At 45.4% G+C, this 19,134-nt stretch overlaps 1 protein-coding gene and 1 pseudogene across 1 annotated transcript; both read left to right on the top strand.

Moving 5' to 3' along the window:
* The first annotated feature begins 10,769 nt into the window (after positions 1-10,769).
* On the top strand, positions 10,770-12,211 carry LOC120844773 (annotated as a pseudogene).
* Positions 12,212-13,845: 1,634 nt separating this feature from the next.
* Positions 13,846-14,844, top strand: LOC121048054 (uncharacterized protein K02A2.6-like). The gene has a single exon (XM_040503905.2). The coding sequence runs from the start codon at positions 13,915-13,917 to the stop codon at positions 14,842-14,844; it is 930 nt and encodes a 309-aa protein (XP_040359839.2). The 5' UTR covers positions 13,846-13,914.
* The last annotated feature ends 4,290 nt before the right edge of the window (positions 14,845-19,134 follow it).

Genomic DNA, 19,134 nt, shown 5'->3' with positions numbered 1-19,134 from the left:
AGTTTGGTATTCAAATTGTATTCTATTTTGGTAATAAATCAACGGACTACTACTTGGTTCGCCTTTGGCTTCATACTGAGAATAATAGGCATGTGTGAATCATGAATTTTGGGCTTAAAGTGTATAATGACTTGAGCTTATTAACTTTTCAGTTGAATATCACAGTGTCTGCACCTCTCTCCAAGCCTGTTACTTAGTGCTGTCACGCTAGCCTCAGCCATCCTGACAGTGTTGGTATCACTTGTTTAGCTGTAGGCTGCTTTGATTACTTTAGTACATATGTTTTCAAAATGCAGTAATATGTCAGTGAAGGAGCATGATCGTGCACGAATAGTAACTTTAGGTATGGTACAAAAAAATACCTAATATCAGGGGCAGGTAGTCATCCACTGAAATAAAGTTAGAAGTGAATAATTTTGATTACCAAACTGAATGCTCTCTTAAAATTCTCAAGGATCTGCTTAAGCTGCACAGTTGTAATCGAGGCAGCAAGCAAAGCTTGTCATTTATTTATGCTTGTCAGCAGCATGCTGCATGGGCATATAGATTTATAAGTGTACATAATCAGCATGAGGGCAATACATATACTTTTTAAATGAAATTCTAATTGATCTCGTTATCATCGCCCCACTGCCAAAGCTCTGTTAGTTCTGATCCAAATTATGTAGTGGCTCTGGCTATCATCAGGTCAAGGCCCACATAGAGCTTGTGAGTATAAATATACGATTTGATGGCCTTCTCGCCATGCTCATCCTTCAATTTCAAATTAGAACTGTTGCTGCAATGTCGTGACATAGCATGTTAGGACATTGCAGCCTAATACATATTCTTGATAACAGAATAGCTACAGTGTTATTTGTCTTCTAAATTCGACCTTGAGGGGAGTACCGACATCCATCAGAGGCATAAACATTCACGTAACCATTTTTAAATTTTTTTTCTTAATTCCTCCTGTGTACACGTCAAAACCTCACCGCTATAGAGGTGTGCATTTTCCCTCCAAAGTATGAGTCTGCACTGCGACAAAGCGAGATTCTTGCGACCGGGTGTTACACCACCACCTAGATAAGCAGAAGGCCTCCGCACCGTCATCACAGCCAGATCGATTGAGGCCTGAGATTGGGCACGAGTGCTGCGTCAGTGTTCGGCCGGGGCTCGTGTTCCATCAGCGCGTCGAAGGTCGGACTCGGGCCCAGTAGCCGAGTTAGCGCCATCCGACTGTGATGACGTTTCATGAAGGGAGAGGAGGCGATGCCCAGGCTTTTATTATTCTATAGGTGGTGTTGGGTGTTAACGCGATTAATGCGATTGCGGAGTCTGCTCCATGGGTTTCGCTTCTCCGCAGCGCAGTGCACATGAGGAGAAGCGCACTGAACAAAGCCAATTCATTGCAATGGTGACTTTACAAGCGCTTTGAAATGTTCGACTGGCATAAACGACTTTATTTTCGCGAGCTTGATATTTCATACATTTTGTGAAGTGTCAGTTTTGGAAATACTTTGTGGGAACAAAATTTCACAATGAGGAGTAATGTTCAATGTATTCGTAGCCATGGGGTTACTTATTTGCATGACCAATTTGAAGCAATTTCGATAAACTCGCAAACAGTAAGCCTTTGCAAAAATTAAGCCTTTTACAGTAGTACGATTAATGTTGAAACCAATATCAAATACCGTATAATACTAAACTGCTATAAGAAAATTTTAATATTAGCACAGCCCTGAAAAATGGCCATTTGCGGATGTTTTCGCTGTGGCCTTCATCAATCCATATGGGCTTCAAGTGTAGCAGCTGCAACCTTGAATCTGGAAAAGGCTATTGTTTGTCACACATTTTCTTTATGGTGCCTAAGGTTTGATGTAATAAATGTTGTGCCCTGCAGTGAAGACTATTACCTGTAGCATAGCCCTGGGCATGCAAAGAAGGCACACCAGCAATGTCTGACATATCAGACTTTCAGAATTGCTATTGTCCAATTTTCCTCACCCTTTTGTCAGGATGAAGCTGTTACTATCTTTCTTGCTTTCCTCTCATAGTCCTTTGAGCGAGTTATGTGACGTTATATCATAGGGTGGCATAGGGTAATTTTCTCTTCTCTTTTCCCGCAGGATGTAATGGCACACCATCATCACCAAGGAGAGTGTACAGCGAGGAAGCTCGGAAACTTGAATAAAGTGATAAGTAATCTTTCAATTTTTGTCTTTATAATTACGTGAAGAACACTGATCATACTGACTGTATGCTACACATACATACTTTCAGGTGAAAAATGCAATCCACCTTTTCTTTATGCTTTTCTCACACAGTTTCAGAACACGCTGGTACGTCATTTTCACGAGGAATGTTTGGAAATAGAGCTGCCAGAGATTTCCTCGTAATTTTCACGTACAAAGCCGCAAATAAAAATGACGACTTTCCTAGTGAATTTAGAAAAACGACAGTACGTTATTTTCACGAGGGAAGATTTGAAAACGATTCAATCGTCATTTTCACGTCTATGCTCGTAAACTAAGAATGCGGTGCCTCGTTTTTTTTGACAACTTTTCCCACATAATTTTTAAAAAATGATTGTACGTTATTTTGACGGGAAATGTTTGGAAATAGAGCTGCCAGAACTTTCCTCGTAAATTTCACGACTCATTTTTAACAGTGTGGCAGATTGTCTCCGGGGTCAGACTGAGCGTAGACCAAAAGTATTGTACAGTTAATACTACAGTGTACTAGAATACTTGGGGAGTGTTGGGACCGGAGGGGCTCGCCTGACGCGCATGGTATTGATCGCGACAGGTGTCGACACCGGCGCGTTATCCAGAAGGTGTGCGCGTGCGCGGCTGCACGCGCGAAAATATGAATCTTTGCTGGCCGCTTTGGTGGAGTGCACATAGGATTTCTGACACAGCTACGATGTGCCAGCGGTTACCGCGGCATCAATTACGCTTCGGCACGATTGTTAGCAACATGATGCTTCAATGTATTAGACGGTACAAGCTACATTACCCTTCCTTTACATAAAAACAATTGCGACTTTAAAGAAGCGCATTGCAAGTTGTTTCAGCGTAGAATTAGCTGCGACATTCGGTTTGTCGGATGGTGAGCATTTAAAAAAAATGCCCATTTCCTTGGTCGCAAAAGCCGAAGATTAGATATTTGAAAGAGATATCTAAACCCCGGAAGCAGTTTTTCTTTCCTATCTTATTTTATAATGGAGCGAAACGGCACATACTAAAGGCCAAGATTGTTTTAGTACGTTTTTAATATTCCAGGTTAACTTCTCTATCTTCTTTTCTGCCCATCTTCTTTTTCTTGAGCTTAATCAGCTCGGTTCACTTGTCACTCATTCTTGTGTTCATTTATGCGACGAACCACCCAAGCGACGGTCGCAAAGGGGTGAAAACCTTTCATTTCTTCATGGCTACAAGGACCATCCGAGGACCACCCGACGTTCATTTGTAAGAAATGGCTTATAAGCAGTGACAATTTTTATCACGCGTTTTAACATTGAACCCAAGTCCAAAAACAGAGACAACGTGGGCTGAACAAGTGATGCTTTATAAGATTCAAAGAAAACAAGCAACTATTTCACATCATTCTGAGCAAAATACATGAGCACAGGTAGATCAGGCAAGGAAAAAGTTGTAGTAGTTTACAGCACGGCATTGAAATAATGGTTACAATGTGCAGCGTATCCATGGTTACAATATGCAGCGCATTATCCTCTTGAGGGTAAACCATCTCAAGCCTACACAATGCAATATATTTAACCGACAGCTGCTTTCTGACAACCAGGTAAGTCTCGCCTGAGCTGGGTATTCGAAGAGAAAAACCCACGGTTCCACAGGGGGCGTATCTGGTTCACGCAGACATTCGGGGTGTTTTTGTTTTATTCTTTACAGAAATTTACATATTTTACAAAAAAAAGAATATGGCAGATATGTGGATGCCGTCTTTCGTTATATCTATAGGGCTCGGTGGACAATAAGTGGGTGAATAACCGTTGCAATGTTTAATAATTAACCAAAATTTGTTAGTTAACTTGTTTATTGACGGCTTAATTATCCATGGTACAATTGCAGTTTTAAAAGAAGTTATTAACAAAAACAAACACAATTTCGACAATTCGCGAAAAGGCAACGAGGTTCGCGAAATTTATCCTAAAAGTTGCCTTTCTTCGCTTGATTCAGAAACCGCGTTATGAAAATAATACGTAGAATAGTGACTTAGTCGTCTTGATGTGTGGCGCCGGCGAGTCCACCGAAGACACGCTGTCGAGTTAGTGACGAGGGGACAGGAAAAACTCTGTCATTCTTCTACGCATCAATATCAGCACAACCGCATTCACGCTTTCAGGGCGCGGTTTTTTAATTAAGCAAGGAAAGGCAAAATTTTAGCGATGAATATCTCAGGACAGAACGAGCGGGTTGGTAGAGATAATTAAGCTTGAGGAAGAAAACGAGAAGGGACGGACAAACACAACGAAAACGAGCGCCTTGTTGCTTTCGCTCAAAGCTCGTTGTTTGTTCGCGAACTTTCTAAATTGGGTTGGCCTTAGTAATGGCTCCCTTCAAAGCTGCAATTGCAACATGGCCCATTAAACCGTTTCTTAACCCGTTGCCTACCGCAAAAAAAAAAAAAAAAAAAAATTGAAAATACCGTTTTTTTTTGTTTTTTTTATGTGCCCTATACTCTGTTTCACCTTGTGTTGTAACGCAGCGAAGGCTACAAGCGCGAGCTCCTTGCTCTGGGGCACATCTCGGTGGCACAAGCTCTCGTGCACCAAGGGCAGCTGCCAACGCTATGAGTTCGCGCTTTTAGCCTTCGCTCCGGTACAAGATAAGGTAAAACGGAGGGTATAAAATCAGGGCACCGACACGTGCACCGCTCAAATTAAAAAAGAAAAAAAGGCGTGCTGCGCGATTTTTTCGGGATAACTCGACTACAGCACCGCCTCGAGCTGTCAATACACGCGCCCTCACGAGCTCCCGTTGCCGAGCCGCTCCGGCCCCAACACTACCCAAGTATTCTAGTGCACTGTATTAATACTGCAGACGCCGGCGCCGCATGCACGCGCCTTCCCCGTATAGAAGATTCGAAGTAAATAACCAAAATAAAGCGTTGACGAACGCGCGTGCAAGGTGCCATTTGTTTTAGGCTTTTCCTTTAGAGCAGTTACTGCTGCAGACCCCGGCGCCGCACGCGTACGCCTTGCCCGTATAAAAGATTCGAAGTCATTAACCAAAATAAAGTGTTGACGACCGTACGTGGAAGATGCCATGTGTTTGAGGCTTTTGCTTTAGAACAGTTAGTGCTGCAGACGCCGGCGCCACACGCGCGCGCCTTCCCCACGCTTGGCGTCTCTCTCCCCCCTGACATTGCGCAATGCCGCGCGCTCTTCGGCAGCCACCTGCCGAAGATCGCACACTGTTCCTATCAGTTGGACTTCAGACTTAACATGGGTCGCACCCTTGTTGTACGTTCCGAAGATGGGCAGTGGGAGTACGAGGAGCGTCGGCGTCCCCAGAAGCGAGGATGGGCAAGCCGCCAACGTGAAACCACCGTTGCCGCTGGTCCCAGCCCGACATACCAAATCTCACAAGACCTCTTCACGGGGTTAAAGGGCTCTTCTTTTTTTTTTTTTTTTTTGCGAATATTAAATTTGCGTTTGTCGCTCAAATGAGAATCCGCCATCAGGACATTTGCCCTACTCAAAGCAGAGAACTAAGGCGAATAGAATGTTATGAGCCTTTATGCTGCTAGAGGATCGATCTGCATATCAGATTCCGCGCACCAGAGCAGCGCCGCAGAGGCGCCAGTTAGCCATTCCATGAAGTAGGACTGCAGCTTACTTTGCAAATAGAGTATTGCTCTACTGCTATTGCTGAATAAAGCCGTAAATTACAAATACCTCGACAATAGCGAAGCACAGGGCAAGCCGAGGTTTCTACTTGCGATGTTGAAGCTGCGTGCATGAGGCTATATTCTATTTCATCATTGGGGAGGTGCGTTTTCGATAGCAAATTTCCAAAAGGATCAGGTGTGAGAACGAGTGATGGACCGAATCTGCCGAACTTAAGATTCGGAAAAGTTTGGCACATACCGAACTTTTGAAGGAAAGTTCGACAAAGATTCGGCAAAGATTCGGCGGAAATGTGGCAAACGTCTGGGCTCGCGCGAGGCCGCGATGGGGTTATGGATTGCAAATGGACGCTGTGAGGTCGCGCGGTTACGATCGTTCAGTGTGGAACTACCAGCAGTTACGGCAAAGTGCTGCGTAGACGGGGGTGACTTTGTGTTTGTCAGCCTCCTGTGAGTGTGGGGTACTCTTCAATATTTTCTGCCTCAAGAACAGAAGATTGACCAGAAATTAACGCAAAAATGACGCAGTCCACTGCGCAAGTGGCAAATGACGCGGTACATTCGGGATAACGTCATTTTCATTTGATCTTTCCAGTGATGCAACGAGGTAGTTGCAACATGTATTGACCAGAGTGTCGAACCGAAATTTTTATCGGTTCGGTTCCGGTTCGGGTTCACGGCTTTCGGTTCGGTTCCGGTTCAGTTCCGCGGAGCAAAAAATAACGGTTCAAACCGGTTCGGACCGGTTTGAACCGCTAAATTGAGAATATATTTTCCACGTTGTTCTGGCCATATACACTATTTACGCCGTGAAACGATTAACTATATAGCTTCTTCGATCGTCCGTGCAATTTACTTCTGTATTTACCAAAATATTTAATTCAGTAATTTAATTTTGACGCTAGAGTAGAAGAAAATCTACATTAACGCACATAACGTCGTGTTCGTACGACAGGACATCCCTTTGTTTACCAGTAACACATATTTTACCTGAATCAAAATGTTTAAGTACAAGAGTGAAAATGTGAGCTTGTTGGTACATCTGTAAATAGATCAGCTTGAAATTTAGAACTATACGACATTTTCTTGTCCTTTCTTCGTGTTTAAGTAAAATTCTAAAGTTCAAGCTTATTTATTTACACGGTATAAAATATTGTCATGAAGTGTGGTAGGTCGCCCAAAATACCCGTGATTGATACAACTTTGTGTCGCAGTATTAAAACTGAAATCGTGATTGTGTCTTTGAACCAAGGGATTAAACACATCACATGAAATTATAAAATGAGCACCCCGATATTTTTTACGAAATACACTTCACAATATATATGTATAAGATGAAGACACAACTTACCTAAAAGCAATGAAATTTTCAAAATGTTACAAAAGCTTTAGGATAATTCCTTTCGTACTATTTTTTATAGGAACACCGAGCGGATATCAAAATGCTTGATGTTCTAACCAAACATTGTTTACACTCAGTACCGCATGCATGCGACTAATCATGCAGCAAGGAGTGATCGCAATTGTTTACCCTAAGCTATACGCACCTTCGCACTCCGATCGAATCTGCCCGAAATAACGCTAGTCCAAGTGAACATTTTCTTAAACAGGAGAAGCTGGCATAGCCTGGCTGTTGAGGTTTGTTCTTGACAAGATGCCGGCCAATTTAATTTGCAAATGAGAATCACCCTTGCTAATTGATGACTTTAACGCGGTAGTGTTAAGGAGCTCATGTCGCAGAAAACCCGATGTCGGTGGCGTGACTAGAAAATCTTGGTTGGTCGATAGGGGGATGACGTCAGAGCTACATGCCCTCGCGCAAGAGTTTCAAACAACCCCCAATGCTCATGTGGAACGTAACATCACGCGTGGAATGAGTGATTAAAACATGACATGTAATGCGAATTAAAGTTCGCCGTATCTCTCAAATGATTTAACTTTTTAAAGTAATTCCTTTGCCTTAAAAAAAAAATTAAGAATTTTGTTCTACTCCACTTAATTGGACAATTTCTGACGGTTTGCGCGCGTAATCGTCATAGTTCCGCCGCGCGCCCTTGTTTACTTTGTTTTTGTCCAGCCCACAGACACAAAAGTAATGTTCCCCACATAAAAGAAACAAAATAACAGACTTCTATATGCTCGAGAAGTTATATGTGTGAGGAACACATAGTTATTTAAATTAGCTTCAAAATCAGGAATGTGTGTAAGGCTGTCCCATATCACTTACAACGTGGTTGTCGAGGATAAAAACGCCGGAAAAGATTGGCAGAATATTTTTCAGATAATTTGGGGGGCATTGCTTTAGGGTGGTCGGCCACTTATTTATGTTGTCAAATATTCAGTTAGTAATTAAATATATTCTATGACGACCAATAAATTTTACTTTATAAAGTTCCCATAACCGCTTGAGACCGACGCGGAAGGACGATACTCGAAACTACGCGAGCTGTGGAGTCTGCGTGGAAGTGTTTTTCTGTTTGCTGAGTGGCAGTGTGAAACATCGGGTTGCAGGGTACGCCAAAGAGGACTCAGTGCTCGCATAATAGATTGGAAGTCAAATACATGAAATGTTCAAAAATAGAGAGATAATTAATGTTATTTTTCTAAACAATCCTTTACAGAACGCCTTAATTACTGCAAAAAGATGTGCGTAAAAATGCACGCAACGAAATTTATAATTTTACATAAATAGGGCGAAGGACAGACAAACATTCTTAAAATCTTAGTATAAATCACATTTTATCAGCTTCCATGAGCTCGAAACTTCGCGAAATACTGCCTCGGGAGGCTAATGTTATATTCGGTTTTACCTGCACTTGTTTTGGCCCTCAATTTAGAACCCTATGCTTGAATAGTCATACGCGCTAACATTTCTCTAGGCTGCCATATATCATCGCGAGATTGCTACAAACATTGCACAACTTTACAATTAGGACATATATTGCTAGTGTTGCAAACATCACATTTCACCAGAAAGCTGAACTGTTAAACATGGTATGCACGTGACATCACCACACTATAGGCTGGTGGTCATTGTCATTTCTTCTTGCTGAGAAAATCGAATTCGATGGTACAAAATGCATGCTGCAGGAGGTTGAAGCTCAGTGAAAGAGAGCGTCGTGAGGAACGGCGCGAGCGTCTGGAATGACAAAAACGTGCTATTTGGTCAGAGACTTTTGCACACAAAGTAGTTTCCGGGGTCACGCTTTATGGTCTGCGCCAAAGATGCAGGGAAGAGGAACCTTTACAACACAGTAGGTTTTTAAAATTAACCCCCCTCTCCTCCCCCCCCCCGCACACACACACACTTCTTTTTACAGGGGAGCTATTAAGGGCTAGTTGCCCCAGTATCGTGTCCGTCAGCAAACAAATGGCGACACTAAACTCTTGACAGCTATCGACATCTATAAGTGACGACGGCTAACAGACAACCGACTTGCTGGTTGTCTGGTTGCCGCCGTCGCGCATAGATGGCGCAACCTTTCCAGCCTTTCCACTCTAGCTTGCCGACTTGCGGCCGGCCATTCATTCCTACCATAGTACAGCTCCGCTGGTCTTCCTTCTTCACCGGAGTGGAAAGGCTGATAGTATTTCTGAGAAATTGCCTCCTCCGTTCGTGTGTGGTAATTCGACAATTTTAGTTGTCACTTGTTAACAGCAACCCATCACTGCTTTTATTGTGCACCCCGTGAAGTTTAAAGGGGTCATAAAACGATATCGGGTTGGAATGTTCATGAATCTTTCATTAGCCCCTGTCTCACTGAAATGCAGCTTCTGTCTGGGATCCCGGACTAGTCACTTTCGCATCTACATTGGAAGCCGTTCAGAACAGATCCGCTCGTTTCATCCTCACAAACTATCACCGCACCGCTAGCGTCACCTCTATGAAAACAACTCTCTCATTACCACCTTGATCACTACGTCGTGAAATTTCTCGTCTTTCCCTATTCCATAAAATGTATCACCATAAGTCTTTCCTGCGCGACAAAATAATTGCTCGGCCTGTCTATGTTTCCTCCCGTCTTGATCATCAACATAAGGTGGGCATTCCTAACTCTATCACAACCACTTTTTATTCATCTTTCGTTCCCCGTACACCCCAGGAGTGGAACCACCTTCCCCGGTCGATCGCCATTATCACGGACTCTGAGCTCTTTAAAAGTACAATAACTAATTACTTAATTACTGAGTGTGTCTAATATGTATTATGTTATTTGCATTAACCTTCTTGTTGCTCTACCCCTCTGTAATGCCTTCGGGCCCTGAGGGTATAATAAATGAAATGAAATGAAACCCATGCGCCTGACGACAGTCGAGCGCGGCTCATGGATTGGGGAGAACTGCCTGAGCACTGTACATGGGCTCGTAACAAGCAACGCCTTGGTGGACACTTGGGTAGTGGCTCGTGTTCAACCACCGCAGCAATGAGACAAGCCGAACTCTAACAATGCCTGGAGCTCCCAGCACGCGTTTTCTTCCTTTCCGACCCCAGCGCGGGGGTATGATTATCGTTGGCGGCATAAGACAGGCACCAGGCCACGTGGCCGCTTCTGGATCCGAGTTGAGGGAATGAACGATGCTCATATTTTTCTGACTTTTTGGCGACTGCCATTTCCTAGAAAAAAGAGCAAAGCCAAGTGCAATCAGATATTAACGTTAGGAAGGGATCCTGAGTAGAATTTAGTGATGTTTATGTTGTGTCATCATGTCCGAATCGAATGCCATGTGTCGGTTAACTGTGACGTTACTCTTTAACCTATAGATAGCGCGGCTGCTATCAGTATAAAAGCAGCCGTGAGTGTGCCTACGGGTTTGTTGTATTCTTGGCATCATCGAATAAACATGCAAGCTGCAGAAACTGAGTACTTCCCGAGAGGCTAAAACAGTGGCGACGAGTATGAGATAGCCGAGAAGACAGAAGCCAGCACTGTCATCGGCAAAAACCCAAGCGCCTTGACCGAGGACCACGGGATGGCTTCGTGCGGCGGCCGGTTCGAGCAGTTCATCGAAGATGGGGAGGAAGACTTCGAGTCGTACGTCGAGCGGATGGAACACTATCTTCGAGCAACGAAGGTGAGCGACGACTTGAAAGTCTCGGTCTTCGTAACGGCCATCGGGAAGCAAGCGTACCGCACGTTGAAGACGCTGTTAACACCAGTGAAGCCAGAACAAAAGGACTATGCGCATCTGGTCGCGGTCCTCAGGGAGCATTACGCTCCGAAGCCGATGGTAATCGCCGAGCGATTCAGATTCAACCGGAGGGCCCAGCTCGAGAAGGAAACGGTGGCGACATACACTGTTGAGTTAAAAAGGCTCGCGGCCACCTGCGAGTTGGGCAGTTCCTGGATGAAGCACTCCGAGACCGTTTTGTCGCGGGGCTGAAGGACCAGGCAGCCCAAGCAGAGCTTCTAAAAAAGAAAACTCTAACTTCTTCGGCGGCATGCGACATTGCCAGAAGCATTGAACTCGCACGAGCAGAGACCAAGATATTTCAGCCAGCAGCCTCTGAACACCTAGAGGTGAACGCCGTCCAACGTCTAGGCCCACACAGGAACGTCGGAGCGGCTACCAGGAAGGCGACGATGGAAGTCAACACTGAGAGGCCCGAGGCGTCAGGCTGTTTCCGCTGCGGAGCACCCCTTCACGAGTCAAGTTGCCCGTTTCGGAAGTACAAGTGCCGAGCGTGTAGACGAGTGGGGCACTTGGCAAGGGCCTGCAAAGCAACGTCCCGTTTGGTGCAAGCCGTGGACGACAGCAGTGGTGAGGAAAAAGTTTGGCTGTACAACATTGGCTCCTGCAGTGCTAGAAAAGGGGGTTACACTACTGAAGTTCGAGTGGCGGGAACACTGGTGACAATGCAAGTTGATACAGGAGCCTCGGTTTCCATTGTGCCTGAAGAGGTGTATAAGCAGTACTGGCCTGGATTGTCTCTCTCAAACTGCCGCCTAAAGTTGAAAACTTATGGGGGCGTGCCTTTCGAGGTATTAGGCAAGTTGATTGTACCTGTGGAGCACAATGGGCAGACCATGACGTTGTCGCTTGTAGTGGTTCGCACACCGCAGAAATGTGAGACTGTGTTAATGGGCCGCGATTGGCTAGAAGCGTTGAGGCTAGACTGGATGAGCGTGTATGGGGTTAGTCTAGACCAAGTGGCAGGGCTGGTTGACCGATTCTCGCAGGTGTTTGAGCCTGAGCTGGGATTAATCGCGGGCAGTCAAGTTAAATTAGTATTGAAGGACGACACGACCCCAGTCTTTTGTAAACATAGAACTGCACCATTCGCTTTAAGAGAGTCAGTAGAACAAGAGTTGCATGCGCTCGTGAAAACGGGAGTCCTGGTCCCAGTTCAGCAGAGTGAGTGGGCAACACCGTTGGTCGTTGTCCCTAAGCCGAACAACAAAGTGAGGTTGTGCGGCGACTATAAAGTGACGCTGAACCCGAATCTCAGAACAGACCACTATCCCTTGCCGGTAATGGAAGACGTGTTTGCAACGCTACACGGGTGCAAATATTTCACGGTACTTGATCTTTCTACAGCGTACCAGCAGCTGCAACTGCACCCGGATTCGCAGTCACTTGTAACTGTAAACACGCATATGGGCTTGTTTAAGTACACACGCCTTCCATACGGCATCACGAGTGCACCGTCTATTTTTCAGGCTGTAATGGACGAAATATTGAAGGGCCTTGACAGAGTATCATGCTATCTTGACGATGTGTTGATAGCCGGAGAAACTTCAGAAGAATGTTATCGAAAAGTGGAAAGCGTGCTGACAAGGTTCAAGGAGCGCGGTATCAAAGTAAAAAGAGAAAAATGCAAGTTTCTTCAGACGTCGGTGGCTTACTTGGGCCACGTAATTGATAAACATGGGATTCGGCCTTCCGAGGAAAACCTACGCGCAATCAAAGAGGTGCCAAAACCCCAGAACAAACAAGAGCTGCGAGCGTACCTGGGGCTGCTAAATTTCTACGGGAAATTTGTTCCGAACATGTCAGCAGAGCTGAAGCCACTTCACCAGTTACTAAGTGACAGCACCAGTTGGGATTGGACCGTAGTGGAGGAAAAAGTGTTTCAAGAAACAAAACGGTGGCTGACGCACGAACGAGTGTTGACTTACTACGATCCTGAAAAGGACCTCGGTCTTGTATGTGACGCGTCGGCGTACGGCGTCGGCGGGATACTCTTTCATAAAGTTGGTACTGAGGAGAGGCCCATCGCTTTCGCGTCTAGGACGCTCTGCAAGGCGGAGCAAGGCTACGCGAACATTGAAAAAGAGGCGCTTGCAGTGGTTTTTGGTTTAAAAAAAATTTCACAAGTTCCTCTTCGGCCGAAAATTTTGCATCTACTCTGACCATCAACCACTGGTGGGAATTCTGGGGCATGGTAAGCCGATTCCTGCAATGTCAGCAGCACGCGTGCAGCGCTGGGCCTTACTGCTTGCCGCTTATAACTATGTTTGGGTGTATCGAAAATCCAGTGATATAGGAAATGCCGACGCGCTTTCACGGCTACCGCTGCCAAGCAAAGATGAGTCAGAGTGCGTGCAGTTCTTTTCGGCGCTAGACGAAGCTCCGCTATCTGCAAAAGAGATAAGACGGGAAACGCGAAGGGATCAGTTGTTGTCGAAAGTGCTGTTCTACACACAAAACGGCTGGCCTTCGAAAGTTACAGACGATTTGCTAGCGCCTTACTATGTTCGACGTAACGAACTGTCAGTCGATCAAGATTGTGTAACTTGGGGTAATCGCGTAGTGGTTCCGTTGTCACTCAGAAGTAGCGTCTTGACGATGCTGCACGAAGGTCATCCGGGGATGACGCGAATGAAAATGTTGTCCAGGTGCCACGTTTGGTGGCCTCGTCTAACGCAAGATGTAGAGCAAACAGTGAAACAGTGCGTCACGTGTCAGCTGTCGCAAAACGCTGCGCCCAAGGTACCCTTGTTGTCGTGGGGTTGGCCTAAGCGTAGATGGGAGAGAGTGCATATAGACTATGCGTATCGCGAACAGCAATGGTTTCTTGTGCTGGTGGACGCCCATTCTAAATGGATTGAAGTGTTTGTGATGAACAGTACTAGTAGTGAGAAGACCGTGGAAAAACTGCGCAGTGTGTTTGCGGCATACGGGCTACCGGAAGAGGTAGTGACCGATAATGGGCCTCAATTCACATCAGCAGATTTCGAACTCTTTTTGAGTAGGAATGGCGTCCTACACAGCAAGTCTCCGCCCTACCATCCCGCCTCCAATGGCAGCGCGGAACGCTGCGTACAAACCGTGAAAAAGGCTTTGTTTAAACAAGTGCTGGACGAGCAGAGAAGCGGCCATGCGAAGTCTCTGCAACATCGCGTCGATCAGTTCCTATTTAGTTACAGGAACACACCCACCGGGACAACCGATGAAACTCCAGCCCAGCTGTTCCTGTCCTGGAGGCCCAGAACAAGACTGAGTCTGCTGCACCCCGACATAGAGCAACGAATGAAAAAGAGACTCGAGCGAACCAAAGAATACGCAGACCAGCACCGGGGGCCCTGGAGAGAGTTCTCTGAGGGTGACCAAGTTATGATAAAAGGCTTACGGGCCGGAGATTCCAAATGGCTGACGGGCACAATAAGCAAGCGTGTGAGCCCAGCTACGTATCTGGTTTGGGTGGGGGGGGAAGAGCGGTACATTCATGCTGACAACCTGCGGCCAAGATCATTTCAGGCTGACCTGAGGACACCTAACCGACTGGAGCAGTTTTCGGACGTCGAGACCGATACGGCTACAACTGACAATGAATCACCTGACGACCATGACCCGGCACAAGCAGAGAACGGAGCCGCGACACCACGGGCACCTGACCCAGGCCGCAGCATACCCAGTGCTGTGACTGTTGGTCCCAATGCCCCACCATCGGACAACCGGGCCTCCAGACTGGAAGCTCCGCCGGCTTCTCCACTCTTGCCTCGGCGCAGCACACGGCCAAGCCGACCTCCAGAGCGCTACAAGCCGTAGACTCCACAAACTTTCTAAAGGGGAAGGAATGTTGTGTCATCATGTCCGAATCGAATGTCATGTGTCGGTTAACTGTGACGTCACTCTTTAACCTATAGATAGCGCGGCTGCTATCAGTATAAAAGCAGCCGTGAGTGTGCCTACGGGTTTGTTGTATTCTTGGCATCATCGAATAAACATGCAAGCTGCAGAAACTGAGTACTTCCCGAGAGGCTAAAACAGTTTAGAAATCTTTTTATAGCTTCTTTAAGCAAAATACAGAGAGGGTCAAAACTTGGGCAATAACTTGAGAACGACGCTCGTTTGAGACTTACAGCGACTGCCATTGTTCGGTTGTCCCTCTGATGTCACTAATATTTTTTTTTAAAGTATTCCTTCCGTACACACATGTAGTTCCATGGGACGTCATATTAATAAGTCGCATATAGTCATTTCAATACTTCTATTCTCGGGGACATCTTTCGGATGCAGTTCAGCAGCAACGAAAAAATGTTTGGGTGCCTCAATGATGTAAAATTGGTCGTGCAACATTTTTTGTACTTTCAACAAATACTGCTAAGGAGTATCCTCTGGTGTTTATAGCTTGCGAAAATATGCCTTAGTTTTCCCCTCCTCGCAATAGCAGATGCAGAAAAAATAAAGGAAAGAGACAGCTGTCGATCCCCTCCTCAACTCGCAATTTCAACAAGCGGCCGCGTGATCTGACGCTAATTATATACCGTCAGTGTTCATCATAGTCATGCCCTAGGCGGCTATACTTCGTCTCATCCTACGATGGACTAAAGGCCAAAGCCGCGGGCCGCAAGGTTCAATCACGTTGCAAGCTAAGATATGACACGCTTAGCATTGGTTAGGGGTGGACGAATGACCCTCCGAGTCCAAAAGCGCTGCATCATTTTTATAGCTTCGACACTGCAAAGAGCCTGTATGACATAGCTTTCTTTGCAAGGTAAAATTGTTGAGTCACTCAGTGCTGTTCAATCCAAACTACCGTCCGCCCCTCCCCATTAGTGATTCGAGACGCGGGTGCCGATACGCGCATCGAAGCGAAATACCACGCAACTTGTAAGTGGCTCGTGATTGGATCTGGCGGTCCGTAGCCTCTGCCTTTAGTCCATCGTAGGGTGAGACGAAGTATACGGTCTGGAAAGCAAAAGCTTAGGCTGAGCATCAGATATTTTTAGAGTTGGGCTATTATCATATTTAATTGACATGACCCGCACCGAACGTTTGACGATGCTGACTGTCAAGAACCCGTGCACTCGACTAGGTGTTATGAAAATCGCTTACGTCACGGTGTCACGTGACTCGGTGCTAAATCGTTATGTCATGTTATGTCAGGCTGTCAGCAAGGCTAATACATCTAGGGACTTCCTCAAATTAAATCGAGTTGATGCAGTGAGTCACGTGACGTCACGAGGTCACGTGACATAACTTGACAACATGTATTGACACAATGACGTCACGTGAGAACGTGACACATGGTTAATCATAGTGCCAATACAAAAGCGCCACGAAAACCCACAGTTTACCATAGGTTGCAATTCTGTATATGACAATTTGATCAATAGAAATACAGCCGCCAATTTTTCATTCCCATATGTTCATTTTGTGATACTAACAAAAAATAAAAAAAATTACCTTGAACCGTTTTGAACCGGTTACCGTTATATTTTTTTCGGTTCGGTTCCGGTTCAGTTCCAAGATGGCGGCGAAGATTTCGGTTCGCTTCAGTTCCGGTTCGGCTAAAAATAACAGTTCTGTTCCGGTTTTCGGTTCGGTTCCGGTTCGACACCCTGGTGGTGGCGCTTCGATACAGTGGGGTATTTTTCTATATCCTGAATTTGACATCCCTGGTCTCTTGCTTGTTTTTCTCTGCACGAGCTTTCTTTGGAACGCGCACGGCTGCGCCAGTTCTCGTGCAAGGGGGTCAGTTGCCTACGCTCCGAGCTCACGTCTCTAGCAAATATGGGCAGAACAAAACACGAAAACTGAGCCAAATGGCGAGACACATGCACAACCAAACCACCGACGCGTTGAAATATATAAATATGCCTGTGCGCCGTTATCGGCGATTTCAGAGGCCAATTACACATATTTCATTATGATCAGATTTATGTTGTCACGAATGACGGTGACGAGAGGACGAATAGCGAACTGAAAAATAAAGCGTGTTTCACATGCAGCGGTTTTGGCCCTAGAGCGGCGCGATTTCTGCCGTCGCGGCGCTCTGGCCAGCCGCAGCGGTTGAGCGGCACGAGCGCCACGACGGCAGAAATCGCGCCGCTCTGGGGCCAAAATCGCTGCATGTGAAACACGCTTAAGGGTTTAATCGGCGAACTTGTGCCAAACAAAAAAGAAATAAGGAAAGAGCGTCGAGGCAGCAGAAAAGCGGCGATTCGGCAGCGTAACAGAGAGCGAAAGCGAGAGTGACTCGACAAGGTCGCTGGCAGCTGCTTATCTACAGTGCGTCACCATCTCGAAAGTTCGGAAAAGAAGGTTCTAGGGTCGGCGCGCTTGGGGCGAGGATCAACTGGCACTTTCGAGAACAAGAAAACAGGGCGAAAGTTATGTCTAGTGCAAGAATGAATGCGAATCTTCTAGAAGTCGTGACCGAACGTTGCTTTCTCGGCTCGGCGGGCGGCGGTATGACGGACCGGCCCTTTTGTCGTGCATGTGTTTGGCTCTTTGTGGATTTCCAGGAAAAGGAGATGATGGAATAGACTTGGGTTTCCAAAATTCTAGCTTGAGGAATCAGCTACCTAAAAAATAAATAAAAAAAATAAACTATTTTTTGGGCGGTCAGGTGTCTCATTTAGGTAGCTGGGCGTTTATTTTGACCAAAACCACGAGACTGAAAAACACAAAAAATGACACTCAGGTTTAGATGTTGAGTTTGGTAAACCCAAAGTAGGGCTGGTGCGGGAGTCATAATAAAAAAAAAATGCCGATGTTAAAAATTTAACTCACAGCAATAACTGATAATAATTAATTTTAATACGAATTCAGTGATAAATGCAATGATTGGCCAGGCAGATTGTTGGTCTGTGGATAGCTTTTACACAGTTAAGCAATGCACAGGATGTCACAAAACAAAAACAAAAAAAATCTTACAGGGTCTTTTTTTACCGCAAGAATAAACTAGGCATCGCCGAACGCTCATTTTCCGCCCAAAGTCAGCGCTAGAGGTCACAACCAGATGGCAAAGTTCAGCCCGATCCGATGCCTTATTCAAAAGTTATAAGTGATTTTCTAAAAAGTTCATTGGGAAATTGGCGGCCGACGGAGTTTTCGAATACATGGGGCTCTATGGCACCAGAAACCGAAAACGGGCAAAAATGGGCTTCATTTTCCCATTGAAATTTTCGGAAAATCGCTTATAACTTTTGAATAAGCTGTCCGTTCGGGATGAAACTTTGGCATCTGGTAGTAACCTAGCGCTACTTTTTAGCGGAAAATGAGCGGTAAACGATGCTTAGTTTATTTTTGCGGAACAAAAAAAAACTGTAATTTTTTTTTCGTGACATCCTGTGCCAGTCTTAATTTGGTGATTCATGCGCGCAAGTAGTGGTGTGCAAAAATGAAAAAAAGATGCAAACGGGTAGAGTTTGACATTTTATAAAATATAGTGTAAGCACTCACATGGTACTTAAGAATGAAACAACCCTACATTTTATACTAGCGTTGAGTGCATCGAAAGCTAAGGGTGCATTAAAGGCTAAAGCTTGTACACATATACTGCTCAGGACGTTATTTTTGAATGCTCATAGTACTTTATTACCCTCAGCTTTGGTGTAAGTCCTCTCCTCATTACTTACAACAGAAAGAAGCAAACACTCTAAGTTGGGGTTGATAGAGAAACTCCACCTGCTGACAGCTACCAATCATCTCGCGCCGATTATGAGTTCACTGCACGCCAACGGTCGCGTGCTTAGAACGAGTTTTCCCCACGTGGTTTCATACAATCACAATTGTTCTTGACAAACAACAATGTTTACTCAGGCAAGCGGTCGTATGCGAAGCTTGGAATATTTTGTATTGATTGTGGCACACGTGGCAAGTTGCGTACGTTTTTTTACAATCCGAGAAATAGAATGCTCCTGGGTTGCCTTGGTCTCTAATGCACGTAGCACACAAAAGAACACGAACTGAATCGCTGTGGGAAACAAAAACAATGATGATAAACAAGCGTGTAATCACGCGAAAAGTGAGGGCATTGCACATATACGGAAGATAAGCTTTGTTTCACTAAATACATTACAAGTAAAGTATTTGGTTTTAACCTGCGAG

This window comes from Ixodes scapularis, unplaced genomic scaffold (genome assembly GCF_016920785.2).
Source record: "Ixodes scapularis isolate PalLabHiFi unplaced genomic scaffold, ASM1692078v2 ptg000044l_1__unscaffolded, whole genome shotgun sequence".
NCBI classification, from domain to species: Eukaryota; Metazoa; Arthropoda; class Arachnida; order Ixodida; family Ixodidae; genus Ixodes; species Ixodes scapularis.
The sequence above is the reverse complement of the archived record's forward strand: the minus strand, read 5'-3'. Positions and strand labels throughout refer to the sequence as shown.

Coding starts and splice junctions, on each gene's coding strand:
- LOC121048054 (XM_040503905.2), top strand. CDS start 13,915: ATGAACAGTACTAGTAGTGAGAAGACCGTGGAAAAACTGCGCAGTGTG.